This window comes from Periplaneta americana, chromosome 15 (assembly GCF_040183065.1).
Source record: "Periplaneta americana isolate PAMFEO1 chromosome 15, P.americana_PAMFEO1_priV1, whole genome shotgun sequence".
Lineage (NCBI taxonomy): Eukaryota > Metazoa > Arthropoda > Insecta > Blattodea > Blattidae > Periplaneta > Periplaneta americana.
The window spans coordinates 98,832,810-98,857,403 of NC_091131.1; the positions used below are offsets into that span (position 1 = coordinate 98,832,810).

Genomic DNA, 24,594 nt, shown 5'->3' on the forward strand with positions numbered 1-24,594 from the left:
TTTTACTTATTTCGGATTATTTAGTCCTGAGTTTGAACGAACCAGTGGAGTACAGAAGGTGATATTATTTACTGAAATACAGCTATTTTGTCATTAATCTACTTCCACTAAACGTACAGCTTTAATATTATTTTAAGGAAATAACAGAAGAGCATTTGAAACAGTAGCTTTATTTCGTAAGTTTAGTTGGCCTAAGGGTCATTATGGACAATACTGACTACGCAAAAATCGAAGATACTTCCATGGTTACCTAATATATTAATTCTTTGGTTTTTTACTTACACGCACAACATTTTATGAGAACTACAGTAGAATACAGGACGGTCAAACACCTTATTAAGACAGAAACAAGAAAAAGTATATGCTAATTGCTAAGCCACTAAAAGAAGCTTTATCCAAATATCAAAATATTGAAGAAGATTTGAAATATCTCACACACAGATATTTGTCTGTTATTACAGAGGAAATCTGACATTTAAAAAAATATAAGCATCGTACCCGTTGAAATGCTGCTGTATTGAATCTGAATATGCGACAGATCTGCAAAGACTGGATCCTCAACAAGTGTATACTATAAAATATTACTAATAAACAGTTAAATGATCATTTAGTCAATCAAACTAAGCAAAGAAAAGCTATTTTCGTTCTTGTTTCATATATTTTTCACGCCGGTTTAAGAGTGATGCGATGCATTACTGGCTACAGTTGCAGTTGAGGAATGAGACTAAATTATTTTCCAGATGCTATTTTTCAGTTATCTTCTTGTGTTTAAGTCATTTTTGAACACTTTTTAGAGTTCCCCAGAGATTAAAGTCATGTGGTGTTAGGTCTGGGTATCGAGATGGTAACACATTCCTACTGATAATTATATACCCGAAAACGTTATGAAGTTCGTCCATAGAGTATTGGGTTCTAAATGATAGTGTACAGTATAATCACAATCTAGTATATACAGTCAGGAAGCTTGAGTTGATAAGGATACTAGGAACAATAGACTGTGCAGGTACTATTTCGCATTGTTTGTGATGAGGCGATAGTAGCGATCCTAGTGGTTAGCAACTATATATGGATGCATATTTACTATGTATTGAGCTTCGTGACTGTATATACTAGACTGTGGTATAATTCTATTAAGGAGGGAGCGTGTTTTTGCCTTTTTTCAAACGGATAAAAGGAAAATAACGCATTCCGAAGCTTGACGATTTAATATACTGGAAGTAGGTACAACCAATTATGGAAAAAATTCTACGAATAGATAAAGTCGTGAAATTTCAGACTGGGAGAGGTATTAAACATGAGTTAACAGCGGAAAACTCACAAATCTCACTGTCGTTGGCCGAATATTACAACTGCATAATTATTTAAAATAATTTCAAAATAATTATTAGTGAATGAGATATTAAATGATTAAGACAATGACCGATGGTAAGGTGTGTGCAGTACGATACGGATTTTAGAGTAGGGCATAGTTGCGCCCTACGGTCAGGTAAGCTGCAGCAGATAAAAAAAGGGTCCCTGTTTTGTGGGCATAGTTGCGCCCCGTTCCCATCAGGTAGAGAAAGGGGCATGGCATAGTTGCGCCCCCATGAAATAGATAGAGAAAAAGATACTACGGAAACTCGAGCCTTGCAGTCAACCAAACTTATTGATTTCTTATCGATTTAATATTCATTATGGTACCGTTAAAATGAACACCATGAAGTTGGCAGTACGTTATAACTGTTTTTCTACTGTTTATGCATTGATTATCGATAGCCTACCGTTAAAATGAACACCTTGAAGTTAGCAGTACCGGTACTTTATTAATTGACATATTCAAATGAGTGAGCCGTTGGAATATGGGGCCTTAGCTGTCTTGATATTTTATTAGTGATCTTCACACCATCTGTGACGTATAGTGAGGTTAATTTAAAATGAATGTTAAGTTTAGTGAAAAGGGTGAAGAGTTAATAATTCACAATGGTTCTAAGTTTCAATTTTCGAAACTCTGTACCGTAGGGTTAAGATATCGGTGTACAAACAAAAAATGCAGTTAATTTATTGTGTGTGATCGATAAAAAAGGGTTATTTTAAATAGCAAAATTGATCATATGCTAGGCCTATCTGATTTCAATGCAGCTACCACTATAATATTTTTAAGTAATTTATTTATTTTATGACAATCACTTTCGTGTGTACTATGCCCATCGGGGCGCAACTATGCCATGTCCATTCTGCTACCTGATTTCTTCGGGGCGCAACTATGCCATGTCCATTCAGCTACCTGATTTCTTCGGGGCGCAACTATGCCACGCCTAGGCCTCCCAATTGACCGCGGGGCGCAACTATGCCATACCGAGATTTTAAGCGCGAGATGGTGCGCCGCACTCGGCCTCTCTCTTTTTATCTAATCGTCTGAACTTGTTAGTTGGAAAACAAGACAATTAAATAATAAACTAACCCTGCCATGAATCGTTATGATCAGGATGGTAATCTGCGTGTCGAGGTAGTCAAGTGATAACACACACTCACTATGTAAAACACAACTATTTATTAGAACAAGCAAAATAAATTCGTAGCACATAACACATCTTGCTAACAGTGTAGCGTAGACCATATCCAGCTAATTGCCTTACATAGGTAGGTACTTCCCCACGCTGGCATCCATCTTGTCATACAACCTTGACATAACCATCACTCAGCACACACATAGCCGTTACATACAAATTGGTCACCCCTCAAACGTCACATAACAATGGGTGCCTTCGTCGTGGATTCCATACTTTTTAAATTCGTTCTACTGCAATAACTAGGTTAAACATAAGCCAAAAGCAACTCGCTGAACTGATAGTATGTAGAGGTAGGCTTTTAGTTATATCACAACTAGAAAAACGATCCACCAAAAATACAAATACAGACCAGTATTTGACCAGAGTTGACTGAACGCAAATCAGTCAGGAAAATGAAAGCAGCTCAAGCTAATAAGTACATCCCAAAACTCGCCGCTAAATTCCACCCGAATACCTTCTGCAATTCACTCGCAGGATCCCGCACACCGTGTACTATACAGCTTCTGGTAGACTTATCGAACCCGGTTCGATCCCCGGCCTACGTAGCAGCTCGTACCCTATCACACGTCCAACCTCCACGAGTCCCTCCACTAGACTAATACTTCTGCTATGCACTGACAGATTCCCACAACACCGTGGACTATGCAGCTCCTGGTAAACTTATCGAACCCAGTTCGATCCCTGGCCTACGTAGCTGCTCGTACCCTGTCACACGTCCAACCTCCACGAGTCCCTCCACTAGACTAACGCTACTATCGAGATGAAACTCGCTTCACAGACCAAATATAAATCACGCCACCGTCTTGACCAATCAGCAAGCGCTATTATAAAATAATAATCGCTCCCCGGATCAAATAATAACTGGCCCCTCAGAATCAAGTCATCATCGCTTATAGGAACAGAAACAGAGCATAAAAAAAGTTGAGAGGAAAGCCATCTACGAGAAGTAAGAAGAACTAGATCAGAAAGAAAAAACTACAAGCCATCTATGAAGAGTTAGAATAATTAAAACTAACAGAGAAAAATATGAAGATAGAAAAATCTAAAAGAAATAGAAAGGAAAAGAAAGACGTGCCGAAATATAAACGGCACAATGGTACATAGTCACGCATACGTAGATCGGTAGTCGCTCATCTGCTTCCATTACACTACTTCTAAATCCTAACGCAGGAGAGAAATGGCTGGTAAATTTTAAATGGAGCCATTACATTTAGGGCCACATTTATTTTAGGTGACATACTGTAAATCTACGAAATGATTTTTCAAACTTTATTCAGGGTACTGCAGAATTTATCAGTTATAAGGGGATCAGATAGGGTGAACGATGGTCAGATTGAGTTTTGTAACCTAACAGAATCTCATCTCATGAAACCCTGAATGAGTTTTCTTAACAATTTTACACATATACCTAAGAATATAAACATTAAAGCGTGAACATTTAAACCCTTAAATTGACAAAGTATCCTATAGGATACAACAGGTTAAAAGGCTATATTCTATAGAAAAAAATAGTAGGAATATTAAAATTTCACATTACTATAATATTGTACAACATATAAAATATAGACATTGTGATAGTTGTTTTCTTTACAGTCCGACACGGTTTAATAAACTAGTGTGAGAAATTAAGTTCTGTCAATTTAAGGGTTAAAAATTAAGTTATGTCGACCGTGCGAGGAGCAAGGGTCGCATTCCCAGACATACATCACTCAATGATATCATTAAAAGATCTCTGACTTCTTGTGACATCCCGCCCCTTTTGGAACCACCAGGTATTAGTCGCGCGGATGGTAAACGACTAGATGGTATCATCTTAATTCCATGGTCTAGAGGAAAATCTTTAATTTGGGACTCACTTGCGTTGACATTCTAGCTCCATCTCACTTGCCGAATACCTCCAGACGCGTAGCATCTGCTACTGAATTAGCCGTGAAGAAGAAAGTAAATAAATATGCTCATCTTTTAGACAATTATAACTTTGTCCCCTTTGCTGTGGAGACTTTCGGTCCTTGGAGTTATGATGCTAAAGTTTTGGTATCTCAAATCGGCCAAATTTTGATCTCCATTACTGGTGATAGTCGTTGCATAATTATTTGCGTCAGCGTTTAAGTATTGCAATTCAACGAGGAAATGCAATGAGCGTTTTGGGTACTGTTCCAGAGTCCAGCCCTTTGGACGAACTCTTTCTCCTGTAAAATTTATTAAGTATTCCGTATGTAAATATTTGTTTTTAGTTTTATATACCGTATTGTTCAAATTGTTTCAAATTTCAGGAAATCTGTAGCAATTGAAACTGTAGAGAATGAACTACTTTAATGGAGACATAAGCATAATTTCATAACTTACTTACTTACTGGATTTTAAGGAACCCAGAGGTTCATTGCCGCCCTCACATAAGCCCGCCATTCGTCCCTATCCTGTGCAATATTAATCCAGTCTCTATCATGATATCCCACCTCCCTCAAATCCATTGTAATATTATCTTCCCATCTACGTCTCGGCCTCCCTAAAGGTCTTTTTCCCTCCGGCCTCCCAACTAACACTCTATATGCATTTCTGGATTCGCCCATACGTGCTACATGTCCTGCCCATCTCAAACGTCTGGATTTAATGTTCCTAATTATGTCAGGTGAAGAATACAATGCGTGCAGTTCTGTGTTGTGTAACTTTCTCCATTCTCCTGTAACTTCATCCCTCTTAGCCCCAAATATTTTCTTAAACACCTTATTCCCAAACACCCTTAATCTCTGTTCCTCTCTCAAAGTGAGAGTCCAAGTTTCACAACCATACAGAACAACCGGTAATATAACTGTTTTATAAACTCTAACTTTCAGATTTTTCGACAGCAGACTGGATGATAAAAGTTTCTCAACCGAATAATAACAGGCATTTCCCATTATTTCCTCCCGGGTATCATTTATATTTGTTACTGTTGCTCCCAGATATTTGAAATTCTCCACCTATAATTTCATAAATTTTAAGTAAATGTTATTACATTAAAATTTAATTCAAAGAATATTTTTCAAAATTATGGAAAAATGACAATATGAACGTCCTTTTACTCAGAAAATATCCAAGATTCAGAATTAAAATTCTGTAGAAACTTTCTTTTAATCCATTGTTTTCACTTTCACTGGTAAGGTTTGATTTACTTAGCTTAAACCGTTTAAATACAGAAAATATCTACCATGTGAAGAATAAAAGACATACTTATCGTCTTTTTCTAAGTTCCCGATTTAGACACTTCTTTCTTTTTCCGTTCACTGTTCTAACCATCTTGTTTGTGGTCTTCTCTGATCTCTTCGTCCTATTGTTCTGTACGATAGAGCTGCCTTTGGATAAAGGGAATGTTGCATTCTTTCAATATGTTGTTCTCATTTTTCTCTGTAGACTATTCTACTATTTCTGTTATTATATTTTTTACTTAATTTGCTCTAATATCTTCATTCCTTTGGTGGTTGAATCTTTTAAAATCCTAAAATTGATCTCAGAAATTTTATTTGAGCTGCCTGTTTTCTAGTGGCCTCTTTTCTTTATAACATATGTTTTACTGCCAAATTTTAGCATTTGTTTTGTTGCAATGTTATGTAATCTGACTTGAGTTTCTTTTAACATTTCGACCCTCCCAAGTACTAACATTGTAACTCATTTTTTACATTTTTCAGGAGATGAAAATGAAGTTTTAAAATGATCGTGTAAATTAATGTATACAAAAATGTGGAGTAACAATAAGATTTTCCACAGAATTGGGAAGGTTTAGAGCTATACAATGATAGTACTGGGAGAAAAAGAAACAATTTAAGACCATATAAACTAGGACAACTCAAAACCATAAAAAATTGAGTTACAATGTTACTACGTGGGAGGGTCGATTTGCTTCCCGAAATGTCCATTTACTGTATTATATTTATGTAGTTTTTGTTCTATGTCCTCGTTTCCTGAATTTGATGTATTATTTTCCAAATAGTTAAATAATGAAATTTGCTCTATCATTTTATTTTTCACCACAATTTTGACTCTTTATTTCTTATCCTCGAAAGTCCGTTGATTTCGTTTTGGATGTGTTTATTCTCATCCCATAATGTACGGTACTGTAATTTCATTCATTTTTTAAATTGATCTTTGTACGAGACTTCTAAACTTAAATTAGAGCCTCTGGACAAAATTCCTCTTCTCTCACATCCTAGTTAATACCTTAGTTGCATGTTACCTATAGATGGCGTTTGAAGCAATGAGTTTACCACTTGTCCCTCTGACCCTTCTGCAAATAAGTGTAACTAAATTCCTTGTAGGCATGGAAACCTCCGATTGTGGAATGATGATGACGATGATGATGATGTGTTTCCAAGAGATTATATTAATAAAAAAAATTATCCATCTATGCACTGAGGCAGAGATGAGCTTAAATTACACTATATGTAGCTTAAACCATTTTTTGAAAGAAGAAAAGGGGGAAATACGTTCCCAAAAATTTTAAGTAAAGAAAATGTTAGATACAAATGTATTATTTGGCATTTAAACTGAAGCGAGATACGTTTGAAAGACAATCTATGACCTAAATTACTCTTAGCAATATAAACTCACATTATTTTAATCACAGCGAATGCTGAATTTTTAAGTGGTCATCTAAAGTACACTATCCAGTTGGCTCAAAAGGCCATTTCCGTCGGTCGGGTAGAAACCACTAACGTCGGATCAAATAGCGATTATGATAACCGCTAGACCACCGACGGTGACTAATTGAAGGGTTCAGAGCCATAGTGTGCCAAGCGCCATTTATTAAAAACGGACAAAGCAAGGGTTAAAGTTAAGTGAATACCATAGTTTAATGATGATTGACATATCATTTAGTTTTAATGTGTATACGTTATATTACTTGCTATATGTTTCCATTGAATTATGGTAATAACTTAATTTTAACCCTTGTTTTATACGGTTTTAGTAAATGGTGCTTGGCCCACTATGGTTCTGAATCCTTCAATTATTAATAAGAGACGAAATCCAGATTATAATCAATTACATGTTTATGGAATATGTTTCAGTACTTGAACTTGGATCAAGTTATATCACTTAAACATGTTGGATTACATGATAACAAGTACCAAAATTTGCTTAGTAGAAATTTTGGGGTTCGACATCATTTACTTTTACAGAAATTGCAGTGTTATATATAAATCAAGACTTAAGTTCCTGAGCCGGTTACAGAAATAATGATCCACGAAACTTTAAATCCGAATATAAAATATATTACATTTCAGACTTGTTTTATTTTCAACGTTGTTTGAACATTATCGTCAACTTGATTTGAATACCGTCTGAGAATTTGAATATAAAATGGAGTACGGACATTTTTCCAGCTTTCTGTTGGTATTCCGAAGAAGTTAATTAAATAGGCTACACCGCGTGTTGCGGGATCTAAACAGACGACTTTAAGAATGCTGGAGCACAGGATTTCCATTCTTAAAAGTAAGGGAGTGGAAGATATTTCACCTGGGATTGGTGAGAACCTTCAACACAGCACCAGATGAAATCCTGTGCCAGCAGCATTACAGTTAATAGCTGAAATGCGATTCTGTGGTAATGGTGTATTTTTCTTTTAATGGAGACAGAGTGTATGTGAACTGGTCAAATATCTTCAGGGCACTATGGCAACACCAGCATTCTGAAAGAGGTTAATGGAGAATACCTTTTCAAACAATGAAATCCCTTTCGTCTAGAGTTACCTTTCTCAATTTCTGCAGATACAACATACAAATAACTCTTACACTAACGTATTAGATTCAAGTGTCATAGGCCCTATTTACGTCCTTCTAGAGCAGCAAAACTTTTTCTGTTATTTTTAGCATTAATTAACGATAACAAACTTTCATATCTAAAACAACAATTATGTCTTTATACGGAAGATTCATGACCTGTTTCTTACTCGTATATTAGGATTTCTCCCTCTATTTTACGAACTGCTTCTCATTAGGTACCTGGTTGCCCTTTTTGGGGGGGAGGAATGTAAGCTTATTAGATATTTCTTTCTTAGCAGTACTGAGTAGCCGGTCTCCACCCATTCTGTAAATATGATCTCTCCATCATTTTCTGCTTTTTCTGGTCCACTTGACCACGTTTTCAATTATTTAACTTATATCTCCTAATATTTTGTGTGTGATACGTGACCACATGCATAATTTACGGGATGATCCCTTAGATTACTAAGACAGGAAATGTTCCTATAGTTGCAGAGTATCAAAGTTTGTATACGGATAAAAACAGACAAAGTATAGTATGATATAAAAACTAGAACACTGATAACAGTATATTATCGTAATTATTAGGTAGTATAAATTACCTGGTTCAGCATTCATACTTGAACTGGGAGTCGCACAGTGGAAAGCTAGCCAAAATTCCATTTTGTAAATTTACAATTTCTTAACAACAACGCATGTATATTACAGCTAAAGGTCTACGATCTGAAATACAATGATATAATATTTGTGCTAGAGCTACTTGCCACGCTGAGCTATCAGTCTAAATTTAGCACTTGCAGAGAGTGGTCGTGTTATCTATCGACGCGTTTCTAGGCTGCTCTGCACAAACATCTGTAGTTTTGTTTGAGTTGAAATATACGAATATTTTGTTATAGATGCTTCAGGTCAAGGAACGTTAAAGGCCCCTACAAAACTGTTCATAAGCTTGATTGTGTAAATAATGTTTAAACAATGTAGATATACATTCTTTATTATAGTGTAAATAATAAAAATAGCAAATTTGTATGTACTTAGTGTGAATAATTTTAAATTGTAAATGAAGGATTCAGGGTCATAGTGGGCCAAGCGTCATTTATTAAAAACGGAGAAAGTAAGGGTTAAAGGTAAGCGAATACCATAGTTTAATGAATATTTACATATCATTTAGTTTTAATGTGCATACTTTATATTACTTGCTATATGTTTCCATTGAATTATGGTAATAACTTATTTTTAACCATTGTTTTCTACGTATTTAATATATGGCGCTTGGCCCACTATGGTTCTGAACCCTTCAAATAATAATGTAATTGTTAAAGTAGTCCAATTTTGTTCTGCACAATTTTACGAAACAAGAGTCGTGTGGGCCGTCAGCCAAGTACTTCGCGGTTGTTGCTATAGTCCCGTCGCTCTAATTTCCGGCAGCCAATCGCGTTGCAGGTCGGCTACATTTAAACATGTGCGTCTTGTGATTCGCTGATGAAGACGATATTCATTTTTTAAGGCTCGATAAATACTTAATATAATCGCCCGCCATTTTGTTTCATTCGTTGGCGTTCGCAGAAAGCATACGAAAACGTTATTTGCCGCTCAATTATTTCCTGAATTACAGAGCGTTTGATTTATTATCATAGGAGCTACGACATGATAATGTTTAACGGTGTGGCAAATAGATTCCTCGTATGGTAGCTCGGCAACGAAAGAACAAAAATGGCGAACGATACTACCTACCTAGACTTTATAGAGCCTTCACTTCCTTAGACGTAAGCAAAGAGGAGGAGTCACACCGGGAATAACACCGTCGCGACTGTAGATGCACGTGCGTCGTCCAGTTAAAAACTCAGTACGTAATACTTAATCTTGTAGCCTTCTGGCCCCTATGGCCCCTAGCTGTGACATTATGGAATATAATGTACTATTTATGTGTCACCGCTAATTCAGTTTTTTGTTATTCATATTTCTGTCTTGTAAGTTTATAAAGAGTAGGTACATTATTATGTTATAGGTTCTAACATTGGAAGTTAAAGATGGTAAAGAAAACGAAGAGCACAACGACAACTATCCAACTCGTTCGTTTAGATACGTGTTACAAGAATTTTAATGTCATATACGTAACCAGTTTTCAGACTGGTCTTATTAATTAGAGAGTACTCACTTGTTCGAGAGCTGCAGCAACGGACGTGCAGTGTAGTTGCCGTTATGCGGCAGACAAACCGATGGAAGTCTCCGCAATGCAGACCTCTTACGGATTGTTTCCGCCATCTAACTTACACGCACCTGTTAATACTTTTCCTCTCTAGCGCTGAAAATTGCACCACACAACTGACCATTCATCATCGACATCTGTGCACAGATACGTCAATTAATGCCGTTAGTTACTTCCTGCAACAAAATTTCTTTCAATGCCGATTGCTGTAGTATTTCGTCTTGTTTGGATTCAAAAGATCACGACTATGAAAGGAAATACAGGGTGATTCATAAGGACAAACTTTGTAGATGTAATATAGAGGTAAAAATAAGACTAAAATGTTCTATATAACTTTTCCCGCAAGTCCTTACTTTCAGACTTATATTTAATGTTCTATCTTGCTGGCATCAAACACATGGACCAGTAAAGCAATCAGATATATCATGTTCACCTACATGACAACTGCAGTAAATCTTTATTATTCGTACACCCCACTGCAGTTGATCCGACTTGATAGGATTTTGTTTACTGTGCTTAAGTATGTACTGATCATGAAATGTTACAGAGCCGGTTGAACTCATTTCTAACATTTTCACAGTCATTTTGAGTTCGTTGCTGTAGTTATGCTACGTTCGGAATTTTAATGGCATAAACGAGAGTCTTCAGACGGTCCCTAAGGTAGAAGTTCAGGGGATTCAGGTCCGGTGATCTGGCTGGCCAAGCAACTGGTCCTATAAGCTTTGTTATTTAGAATGAGACTTAACCTTTAGATTCCGAGACCACCGCACATATCAATCCATTAGAATATAATAATTAAAAGAAGCGTCTTGTAACTTATTTTCTTGCATTGTTGCAGGTTGTTGTGCCATGTTGAGCGCTCAGTGCGGATGGCTGCTCAGTTGTCTAGTCATCACGCTGCTCCAGCAGAGAGCGCAAGCTACAGCTACCACTTCTTCGACTCCCACAGCAACGTCGTCCACGACAACAAATGAACCTCGTCAGTCACACCAGCAGAATCACCCACAGAAGCAGCAACAAACTATGGATAACCAAACCACGGAAACGGACGCCGATACCGAAAGTGAGTCCATTGCTTCTTTCCATTTCGGTTGTTTCTCTATTAATAGTCCGTACACAGCACCCTTCGAAAGGATGTTAACCTACTACAAGCGCAGTTTAGCCTGTGCGAGTTATGTCACCGAGTTAAACATTACAAAATATAAACCAATAGTTAGCCGTATAACCTATGTCAACATTGGAATTCTTGTAAATAAGCAAGTTTTTTGGTAGCCTACGTCCTTGTAAACCAACTCACTCAGTTTAAGACATCTGCAAATTACTTTATAGCATTGCTAAACCTTATCTAAGGTGAAAACAGGACGACATAGAACATCAACATAAAGATCTTTTCATTCCCAAGACGCCAATGTGATATAAGGTCGTCTCAAAAGTACTGTATTTCCATATGAACGTTCTGCTCATTGTCGTTAAGCTGCTAGGCAACGGCCGATTTGTTAATACATAGTCTGTTGTTGGTATTCTTTTGAAACTAATTTCAAGAAGCAATTGCACAACTACGATCTTCAGTTTCTGATCGAAAATGTGCAATGACACAATCACAATTCCAGTGCTTCTGCGTTTCTATAGGAGTATGTATGTACGTATGTATGTATGTATGTATGTATGTATGTATGTATGTATGTATGTATGTATGTATGTATGTATGTATGTGTATGTATGTACTGTATGTGTGTATGTATGTATGTAATGTATGCATGTATCTAATTAAGTTATGCGTAACGACTCTCGCAACTGCCGAGGTTACATCAACATATAACCAATCTTGACGTAAATTTAAGAATAGTTTACCATAATTTTCTATATAATATTTTCCGTACATTATATTTAAGTACACTCGAAGTAGATTTTTTGGAATATGGCTTACTAGAATCACTATCACTATTCTATTCCCATTATTTCTCGTCAGAACCTGTCGACATGGTTGGCGAGTTGGTACAGCTCTGGCCTTCTACGCCCAAGGTTGCGGGTTCGATCCCGGGCCAGGTCGATGGCATTTAAGTGTGCTTAAATGCGACAGGCTCATGTCAGTAGATTTACTGGCATGTAAAAGAACTCCTGCGGGACAAAATTCCGGCACATCCGGCGACGCTGATATAACCTCTGCAGTTGCGAGCGTCGTTAAATAAAACATAACTTTAACTTTAACTCGTCAGAACTTATCACAAATGACATCCGGTTTCTTTTCTGCCCGTGCACTACCACAAACCACGAATGACACAAGGAAGTATACTATTACAGACTTTTCCGTGTTCCTTTCTATATATACCGAATATTTATTTTCTTTTTCTGTTCCAGAGTTCCCAAACCATTATAACCAACTTATTACATGCTTCCGTGACATCAGTAATTATGTTTAGACTATGGAGAGGATAGGGAAGAGCATATGCGAGAAATCTGGAAATAAACGAAAAAAAAAAAATTGTTGTCCGCATCATTTTTGAATAGCCAGAAGTAGGCACTAAGTGGTACTTGATTTTTTTAACGCGTCCCTATAATAATATTTAGTCTACGAAAATCAAGCTGTCGCTTAGACCTGGAGACGTAGGAGAGCATTGTTTATAGAAATCTGTGCTGCGCGAATGGACTGTACAGCACTTTTAACGAGGAAGTGCTATACGCAGAAATTATTTTAAATGCTGAAGTGAAATATAATGCTGTGTACGTCTATATAAAAATGTTGAAAATTGTAACACGTTTTTAAAATTCCTGTTTCCTCCCCCCCCCCCCCCACTTTCTGATAGAATCGTACATTTTGCGTACTCCCGTGAGTTGGATCGTACATGATACTAAATTATCGTACATGTACGATCCAGATTGTATGGTTGGCAACACTGGCTCACAAGAAGAAAAATCAGTTTACTATTAGTTTACTCGGGGAATATGACGTCGTGAGTCTTTGCTTTGACCGAAAGCAAACTTTTCTGCCCTTAAATCTCTAATAGCAAGGCGCTCGAGTAGCGCGTGTTTAGACTTCTTTCGAGAGCGACATTACAGACGCGATGTGCAGTTAGTCAGTTACAGCTCTTGAGTTACAGGAGCTTAAACACGCAAACTCACGTCCTTGTTTTAGTGCATAACATACTTAGCAATTCACACGCTGTGCTGCATTAGCGAGCGACTTGCATATCACACATTTTTACGACTTCAGAGGGAACTACTTTTATGCTCTGCTCAGACTTTTATAACCTCCGTGATTGTGCCCATTCTTTGAGAGAATGAAAAAATTATATTAGGAATATCTGCCTTTTTTTTCTCTCATTGGAAATGCGTGCACAAAATGAAAATTGGTTGTCAGATACAGATAATAAAGAACAACGAAACCCAATATTATAGTAAGGTAGGCCATATTAAAACGACTAAAAGGGTTGGAATTGAATGATAGGTGGAAAAGTGTAAAAAATACTTTATCCAGTATTTCTGTATGACATGTCTGACCATCTGACGTCAATAAACAAGTACTGTCCCCACAGCAGCTCTAACATGTCGACATAACTAAAAATTCAATAAAAAATGGAACTCTTACAATAGTACAGCGAGAATACTACATAATATACAAAAATATTTCTGTAAAGAATGTATGTATGTATGTATGTATGTATGTATGTATGTATGTATGTATGTATGTATGTATGTATGTATGTATGTATGCATGCATTATGCGTGTATGTATGGATGTATGTATTTTTAGTAGGCTATTTTACGAGCTTTATCAACAGCTTTGGTTATTTAGCGTCTGAATGATGATAATGCCGGTGAAATGAGTCCGGGGTCCAACACCGAAAGTTACCCAGCATTTGCTCATATTGTGTTGAGGGAAAACCCCGAAACAAACCTCAACCAGGTAACTTGCCCAGACCGGGAATCGAACCCGGGCCACCTGGTTTCGCGGCCAGACGTGCTAACCGTTACTCCACAGGCGTGGACTGTATGTATGTATGTATGTATGTATGTATGTATGTATGTATGTATGTATGTATGTATGTATGTATGTATTATGTACCCATAGGCCTATTCATAATGCTTCGAAATCTTATCACTAAGGAGGTATTGAGAATAATATGTTTAGCTTCAGTACAATCATTAATACAATATGGTATAATAAATAGGGGTGGAATAGCATCATCTGTACTTAATCCATTAATTGTATTACACAGAAGATTAATAAAAATTTGTCTGACCAAAAATATGGATTACCCAACAAATTTAATTTATACAGATTTTAATGTATTAACTATTGAAGAAATTTATAAATATAATTTAGTAACTTACTACCACAGAAATCAAATAACACATAAATCTAATCGACAAAAGTCTACTTTCCCATTAATTGAGCCTAAATGTCATAAGTGCAGCTCTTAAACATGGTGCTAGTTTCGGCCCAAGACTTTATAATAAAATTACAAATCATTTTCCAAATTTGAAATATTTTGAAATTGAGCCTTAAAAAAAAATTATAAAATTGCTCATGATATATAATATTAACAAATGTATTTTTTTACCTTTTATTTCTGTCGACTATATTCATGTTTTTATTGAATATCACTGGCTTCTGTCTGATTGTCAATTTATATTAAATGTGTATTTTTCTCTGTTTTTCTCTTTCTGCTTCTTTTTTTTTTTTTTTTTTTTTTTTTTTTTTTTTTTTTTTTTTTTTTTTTTTTTGTGTGTTATTCATTGGTTTGAATTAAGTTACTGTATTTAGTAAACTGTCCTTGTAAATGTTATGCTATATTATTGGCTAAGACCACACCGTACACGAGCCTGGCTCTTACTGTAGTAGCTAGAAACATTTTTGTTTTATAAGTTTAATTTGTACTCACTAAATAGCTAGGTAAATAAATTTCGGTGTGTATGTAATTTACATTATGTATACATATGTATCTATGTGTGTGTGTCTTTATAATGGGATAACATAATGTAATAGATAGATGCATTTATAAGAATATTCTGGTTCTTCTCTGGCTGAAAAATTGGTCATCCAAAAAATTCTATTTGTAATTCCTGACGTTAAAAGTAATCACGGGGATTTCCTTTTTTAACGTTGAATAGTGTTTATACATACTCGGTTCATGAATAATTTTATGTGGTATATTTCTGTTTTTGGTGTTGGCATCATTCGTAGAAGTTTCATGATCATAGTCATTGTTATTGTACGTCAACTGGCTGTTGTTGTTTGTGAGATATTCGTTCGTCGCATTTCAGATTGTAGGATAGTATCAATTTTTTTCGTTTTTTGCACAAAAATGCTTCAAAGATATTAACCCTTAAATTGGCAATGTATCCTATAGGATAAAACAGGTTAAAAGGCTGTATGCTATAATTTTAATATAACAATAGAAAAAAAATTGGTAGGAAAATAATTAAAATTTCATAATACTATAATACTTACTTGCTTACAAATGGTATTTAAGGAACCCGAAGGTTCATTGCCGCCCTCACATAAGCCCGCCATCGGTCCCTATCCTGTGCAAGATTAATCCAGTCTCTATCATCATATCCCACCTCCCTCAAATCCATTTTAATATTATCCTCCCATCTACGTCTCGGCCTCCCTAAAGGTCTTTTTCCCTCCGGTCTCCCAACTAACACTCTATATGCATTTCTGGATTCGCCCATACGTGCTACATGCCCTGCCCATCTCAAACGTCTGGATTTCATGTTCCTAATTATGTCAGGTGAAGAATACAATGCGTGCAGTTCTGTGTTGTGTAACTTCCTCCATTCTCCTGTAACTTCATCCCGCTTAGCCCCAAATATTTTCCTAAGCACCTTATTCTCAAACACCCTTAACCTATGTTAATCTCTCAGAGTGAAAGTCCAAGTTTCACAACCATACAGAACAACCGGTAATATAACTGTTTTATAAATTCTAACTTTCAGATTTTTGGACAGTAGACTGGATGATAAGAGCTTCTCAACCGAATAATAACACGCATTTCCCATATTTATTCCGCGTTTAATTTCCTCCCGAGTGTCATTTATATTTGTTACTGTTGCTCCAAGATATTTGAATTTTTCCACCTCTTCGAAGGATAAATCTCCAATTTTTATATTTCCATTTCGTACAATATTCTGGTCACGAGGCATAATCATATACTTTGTCTTTTCGGGATTTACTTCCAAACCGATCGCTTTACTTGCTTCAAGTAAAATTTCCGTGTTTTCCCTACTCATTTGTGCATTTTCTCCTAACATTGCTTCTTCTTCTTCTTCTACTTCAGGCATTAGACCTCTCGGTCTGTTACGTCTCTTTGATTCAACCATCTTCTTTTGGGTCTTCCAATGTCCCTTTTACCTTTCGGTTTATAATTTAGAATTTTCTTAGATAGTCTTTCGTTGTTCATTCTGTTTACGTGGTCTTTCCATGTTTGTCTATAATCATCTACTTTATTATTCAATTCGAATATTTCTTTAAGATTTCGGATGTCCTCAATACGTAGTCTTTCTCTTTTTGCGACTCCTAGGCATCCTCTCAGAAATTTCATTTCTGCTGCTTGTATTTTACTACGTGTTTTTGTTTCACTGAGATATAATCCGCATGGAACTGCCATTGTTTTATAGAATTTCATGTTTGTTTCCTTTCTAACTTTGCCTTTTAGAGTTCTCCTAATAGTTCCACAAATTCGATTAAATTTTTCTATCTTCTTTTCTGCATCTATCTCTCTCTCTCTCATATAAGATAGATCACACCCCAACAATTTAAAGGAACTTACTTGTTCAATTCCTTGATTTTGTATTAATAATTTATATCTGAGAGGAAATTTTCCCTGAAAAGCCATCGACTTAGTTTTCTGGACAGATATATTCTCCAGCAATTGTTTGTAATTCAAAAATTGATCTTTGTAAGATATCTTCATTATCTTATATCAGTTCTTATATAAGAATTAATTGCATGAAGTTATTCTTTAAGTAAAGTAGTTATATAACGTATATTACTTTAATTGATCATTTGTATCGGTTTTTCTATAATATCAAGTTTAAAAAAAATCATGAACTTTGTGCCACAAAGTGTTGAAATATTCTGTCACTCGGTATATGTACTGGATGTGTGCTGATGGACAACGTAATTTATGGCGGAAAAACAAGTGTCAATGCATGAAATCTATACACACCCGTATTTAGCAAATTCCCCGTTCATTATTTTATATAATCTCTATTTATCCCACTTCATAAAAACCGTATTAACGAGGGGGAGAATCAACACATCATTTGTATCCATTAAAAACCAATTAAGCGCATGTTAACACTGAGCTTCATTGAGACATTTCTGTATGCAACAAAAATTAAATCGCTTTTATAGATGAGAAATTAACGCACCCCTATTAATTTACGTCGATTTTAATATGTAACCATATTGAACATGTTAAAGGAATTTGTACAAAGTTCTCAGGTTAAAATTCACAACACTAAAACCATAAAAATTTCACGTTAAACTGTAATTAAAAATGTGATGCCCTTGTAATTGAAACTCTCAACGTACATTTAATATATATATATATATATATATATATATATATATATATATATATATATATATATATATATTAATTTGTTCGTTTGTAATTAGTAAAGTGGTTTCTTTCTTCTCCTCCTCCTGCAATTCAAAACTCAGACAAATTTTGTTTGTTTCTGCTTCGCAGATCCCTTCATCCTTTCTCGGGTCGTCTTACTGTACATCCATTCTTCCATTCGGCCCATTTTTGAGTTCCACCTTTGGATATCAATCATTTCCCATTCTACATATACAATCAATCTAATTATTCAGATATTTTGTTTTTAATGCTTCTACATTCAATTCTGCTTTTATGTCTTTGTTTCTATATTGTTCAATCTTGTGCAGCCTTTCGAACTTCTTACATATTTCATCTTGGTCGTTTGTATTACTGTTTGTTTGTAATCGCGAGTTCTGCATTATCAAAATTATAGGACGTACGATAGTCTTTGAGTGGACCACAGTGAAAAATTTGTTATGAACCTGGAATAATTTTGGAATGCTGCTTCATATGAAAAGAAACTATATTGCATGTCCTTCATTAATTATTTCTCTTTTCATAGACCATACTCCCCATTAGTAAAGCGTAACAAGAATTAAACATTGAAACAAATACAAGTGCACTGTAGTTTTATTCCCGAAACTGGGTGAAGTATTCTACGTGCAAGCGTATCCCTGATACAGAGGAGATGAACTGTTTGTGAGCTGATGTCTAAACTTCCCTTGTAACTTCATATCACGTAGAGAGATATATAAAAAAAAATAAGCTGCTTATATCAATAATTACAAGGAAGAGAAAACTTACTTGGATTACTGTATTAAAACAAAGGCGTGAACTTGGAAAGTGTAATGGAGTTGTAATGAATGTTTACGCTATCACATGACATGATAGAGGACTTCATATCTGCACGCTCTTCCCCAGCTGACAAGCAAACATTCTGATGGTGGCAGATAAAAGTCTTTTTTTTCTTCTTCCACCATGTCAATAATGTCAAAAGAAGTGGTTATATAAATTTTGGCCACTGGACCGCAATTACTAGACCGTCCAGAAAGTGACTTTCCCTGAGGCCGTATACAGAAAAGAAGCACAATTACATGGAAAGATTTACTGAAACAGATACATCAATTGTTGCGTTATTTGTCAACATGTCCCCCATTGGAATTGAAACATTTGTCATACCATGGGATCAATTTTTATATCCGTGTTGTACGTAGAAGTCAGCCGCCTGGGATCGGAACCAGCGTTTGACAGCCGTCTGCACCTCCCTGTCGATCGCATGGTATGACAAATGTCTCAATTTCGGTGGGGAATATGTTTAAAAATAGCTCAACAATTGCTGTGTCTGTTTCAATAAATTTGTCCTATGACATTGTGTTTTCTTTATGCTAAGTAAAGACCCCTGGCGTACTTATTTTTTTACCTTCCTCGTAATTGCGGTCGAATGGTCAAAATTTACATAAGCACTTCTTTTGACATAATTAACATGGTGAAAGAAAAAAAAATAACTTTTTTATCTGCTCCCACCAGAATGTTTGCTTGTGAGTGAGCATATATGTCATACAGACCATCCCTTTACGGCAGCCGTGGCGAAAATATGATCGTGCGCCGAGCCACTGTGTAACCTGCAATGTTCATAGCACCTATGGAGGGAGGCGGACACCCGAAGGAGAAGTGAAGCAACTGTCTGACTTATTAACGGATTTTCATTTTCCTTACGTCAAATACTTAAATATAATTTCATACAGTACAAGGTTACAAACTAATGTTTAGTACGTGTAACAAAGAAAGAAATGAACAAGAAAACGTAGGACACATTATCGCAACCTAAAATTAACTGTCTTCAGAATGTTTCTGCGACAGAGTTTAAAAATCAGGAATTATGTCACTTACTGTCAGTCTTAGTTGATGACGAAGGTATTTGTCTGTCAGTCGTGGTCTAAATTTGGTTTTTACTATTTTCATTGTTGAAAGAACGAAGCGTCGGATATATTTTATTTTTTTGGTAAAGATTTGAAAAGTTCAACATTTGTCAAGTCCTTAAATCTAGCTTTCATTTAACATCACATTGTAAATCTGTGAGTTTAAATTGAAGATCCAACCGCATTATTCGTACATCTACTGAAAAAGGATCGACGTATAGAGATAATAATAATAATAATAATAATAATAATAATAATAATAATAATAACACTTAACCTTTTAATGTTTGATGAGTAACATACAGTATAATGCCGTTTTATGTTATGCAACAGTTTTCCTCGTAATACTTGTGAACAAATCATGTAGACGTACATGGTTTCGAGAGAGACATTGCGACGATACGCCACTCGCAGGTCAGAGACAAATACAAATGGAACGGAGTTTGACTCCAGTGAATGAGAGGGTGGGGGTTGGGGGAAGTAGGAAGCAAGAGAAATGCATAGCTATCATTGCGAGCCACAATGTGATCGCGAGTCACATTTTCGCCACGGCTGCTTTACGGTATCGGTATTAGATTTAACACTATGAAGATACTCGAAATGCAATTTTCAGTAAGTCTTTTACGAAGTTTATCGCAGTATGTAAATCACTATTGGATTTGCTGCATCTAGTCACAAATACCGACGTCCTAAAGGGATTTGAAACCACACTCCGCAACTGCTGTGCGGTCTGTTAGGTTACTAGCACAGAAAATTGAGTTATCACGCCTCAGAAAGGGAAGCAGAAAAACAATAAACAGAATAGAGTCCACTCCAGAGGATTCCTTCCTCAAAGCTATTGCTGACTAAAAAATCCGATAATCCGCAGTACCAACCTTCTCGTTAAAGAAAATCGACTTTAATTGTCCACACGCCAGAACCACGATAAACTTTTAAGTTTTCCTGATACTGCGTCAGGATGTTTATGCGGAATTACGTTTTCAGTGGCTGCAGAAGAGACTAGTCAAGTACGATGCCACTCCGAAGTTTCAGAAAGAAACTTCAGTGGCCGTTATTGTTTCGTTTCACTTCTTCACACTAAATTGTTTGGTGACTGAGCAAACTAAATCCATGTGATATGACTTCTAGCACAATAAATTAACCAATAATAATTCATTCTGGTCAAATATTCGCATTTGGCTGATATTTTAACATGCTGTTTAACGATGCCCTTGCGCTGATGGAACTGGTGATAGCGAGACGAGCCCCAGGCAAATTCAAGTCGTGCTACTCTTTTTTTAACTCTTTGAAGACTTTTTTTAAAGTTATTTTATCCTATCTGGATCACTGGCTGAGAAGAAACTGCTTTCTGAAGGATGCACTGGAAGGAATGGTGAACGGGAGAAGAGTTCGGGGCAGAAGAATATATCAGATGATAGACGACATTAAGATATATGGATCATATGAGGAGACAAAGAGGAAGGCATAAAATAAGAAAGACTGGTAAATGCTTGGTTTGCCGTGAAAGACCTGCCCTTGGACAGAACACTATGAATGAATGAATGAATGAATGAATGAATGAATTAGAAAAAAGCCAAACATGTAATAGCCCAAGCAGGATATAAATTCACTTTGAAATGCAGATTCTGAGGACGATTCCCGCCTGCTACCCCTAGATCACTCAGGTGATCTCATTTGGTTGTTATTTTGTGTAATTTTTGCAAGATAAAATATGTTCACTAATCTAATGTACACTTTGATTATGTAACTAATGTGTTTACATTACGATGTGTGTGTGTGCATCTACCGGTGCAGCTCAGACGGTAGCAAATTGGACTCTAGATTTGAAGTTAAGTTCCAGCGTTGGTTCGAATCCTGCTTGTTATGATTACCTGGTTGAAATTTTCGCAAGGATTTACTCAACTGTGAGGTGAATGTCGCGTAATTCCATAAAAATTCCTTTGACTCATCTCGCTGTCACGAATTGCACGGACACTACGTAACTTAGCAATTGGTAAAGTGTCGTTAAAAATAGACCAAACGATGCGAGTATGACAAAAATAACATACGAATGATATTCGAATTAAAAATTTCAGAATGCGTTTTTAGGCTTTCACAGTGACTGCAACTGAATTAAGTTTTTGGGTATTCTAATATGTTATGGAACTTGACATTTTCAACGTTTCGGAACTACATAGGCAGATAGGTCGTTGGGTTCGTTGCGCCAGGCTAATCCGGACGACTGAAAATTCGCTGTCCTTATATACAGGAGTCAAATGAAACAGTCAGAAAAATACACGAACTTATACTACACATGTATGTGGAACGAAACAACAAATAATTTATTCTGGATTAATAAAATTAATTAATAATATTATTACTACAGAGGATAAAAATATGAGCATCATGTTGCAAAAAAAGAGTAATTAATATCATCTGTAGTATTAAACATGATGTGACAGTCTTAAGCAAAGTTGCAGAGGAAGTCTGTTCGCTTTGTGCAAGTCGGGACAGTAACGTGTACCGGAGGCATTAACCAGTGAATAAACCGGTACGTACTGTACGTAACAGTAGAAAGGAGGACAGTACAGTGAAATAACACCTAATGGAAATGGAGAGCATGGCAGAGCTAAGAAAGAACATGGAAGAAATAAAACTGGAAAACGATATTTTGAAAAACAAATGGAATCACTTTGAGGAGGAGAAGATGAGAAAAAACTTATCTTTTGGAATATAAGAAAAAGAAAGAGAACAGAGTATCGATACATAAAAGAAGATAATAGGAGCGTGTTGGGAGTGATTTGGTATGGACGTGAGCGATAGACAAGTACAGAAAGCATTTAGAGCAGGAAAGAAGCAAATCCAAAACTCAGAACAAGTTAGACCAATATTACTAAAATTTAAGAGCTTGGTTACGAAGGAAAGAATTTTGAACAAAATAAGGATGTTAGGAAACACAATGATCAGAATAAATAACGACTGGAGCTACGAAATGAGAAGCAGAAGAAGAGTTTTAATCCTTTTTTTAAATCAGCGCGAAGGAATGAACAACTCGCGAAAATTATCAAGGACAAAATTAAGATAACAATTTGGTCTTTAGTGTAGAGGCTTGCCTAGTAAGCTTAAAGGATTCCGTTGTAGGTTCAGAACAAAGGGAATGAAATAGTACAATTCTGAAGGAAAAAATAAAGAGCATCGTGTCAGAGTAGGCCTCTGCGCGCTGAGCGCTCTTTTCCAACTGAGCTATGCCGGGACACGATCCACAGTGCCGGCCAACTCTTCTCATTGATATCATCAATATCATTTTTAGACATACAAGTCACGTATGCAGGAGCGCATATTTCAGGCCATTTTCGACAACATTTTGTGAATATTGTTAACGTTTGATATATACATATTTATTCATATATGAGGTCTCGCCGTCCTCATTGAATACATTGATTACAAGTAGCCATATAGATATATCTACAGCAGTGATGTCAAAGAGAGCGCAAGCGTGCCTCATGGCCCGTATGCGCTGTTCAGAGCACGTACGGTACGCAGGTACAAGTCACTGATGAACTCAAGGGTTGTACGTAAGACATTGAGGAAGAAGTCGTTCAGTAAGTTTTAGGCTGAATGGACTCCTGACTTCTTATGAGTGAAGGAGACGAAAATGTTCTTTGATATATGGAAAACATTTAGCTACGAAGAGGAGCAATGTGAAACGCCTGAAATTATTAATTGGTGTACATAATAATGTATTGATATTTTGTTGTTTTATTGACATTAAAGAGTAATAAATATATGTTTAGATGTACTGTAGACGTTCTTCATCGCTGCATTTCATTTAAGTTTACAGAATAAAGTACAAAAATTATGGATGCTAATAGTATAGACTCGTTACGAATTCTGTCTAAAAATTGTCAAGATATGTCATCCATAGATTTTCAGTTTGACAGTGTTCCTTACCATTGTGATGTCCTTTGGTTAAGCCGAGGAAAGGTTCTCTCCAGGTTTTTTGAATTGCGTGAACAGAGCCAAGTTGGAAGTTCGCTTTGCCTGGTAATATATCCAGGGTACGAATATTTGTGGAGCAAATTATTTCCATATTTGGCAGTAAGTACGTATGTGAGCAATTTTCATCACTTATGAACCTCACAAAACGAAGACTAATATCAAGATTATCAGATGATAATAAGCGTGCTATGCTACGTCATGCTGCAGGAAACAATGTTGGTGTCGCAAAAACAAGAAAAAAACACTTTTGTATTAGATGAGAAGTCAGGAATTTAATTTGTTTCTAGAAATGTGATGTTCATATAATAAGTACATTATTAAGTATTTAACAGTTAAATAACAATTAATTAGGTAGGCTTCATTACCTAAAACCGCTACGATAAAGCAAATATAGTCCTGCTATGTTTATTTTTTCTTGCAGGCCTATTATTCATTTTTCCGTATGCACAATGTCCTGCAATTTCTTTCACTTCTGTATTGGTAAGTTTAAAACAGGAAAACAGTGATTTTATAATAGTTGGATTATTATATAATTATATAAAAATTAATTATATTCTAGCTATTATCTGAAACTATATAAGATAAGGAGAAGCTACGTTTATTATTTATTGTAGCCTACTATTTTATAATTCATTGCATTTATTGGAGAGG

General features: G+C 35.9%; 1 protein-coding gene across 3 annotated transcripts in view; it reads left to right on the top strand.

Annotated features, from left to right (window-relative positions):
- The first annotated feature begins 11,333 nt into the window (after window positions 1-11,333).
- Window positions 11,334-24,594, top strand: part of LOC138715652 (uncharacterized) — a 550,339-nt gene continuing 537,078 nt past the window's right edge. For all 3 annotated transcript variants that reach the window (XR_011336530.1, XM_069848724.1, XM_069848725.1), the window contains exon 1: window positions 11,334-11,553. Coding sequence is in view for 2 of the 3 variants with exons in the window: in XM_069848724.1 (XP_069704825.1) it covers window positions 11,340-11,553 (214 nt within the window). In the remaining variant the exon portion in view is untranslated. The remainder of the gene's footprint in view (window positions 11,554-24,594) is intronic.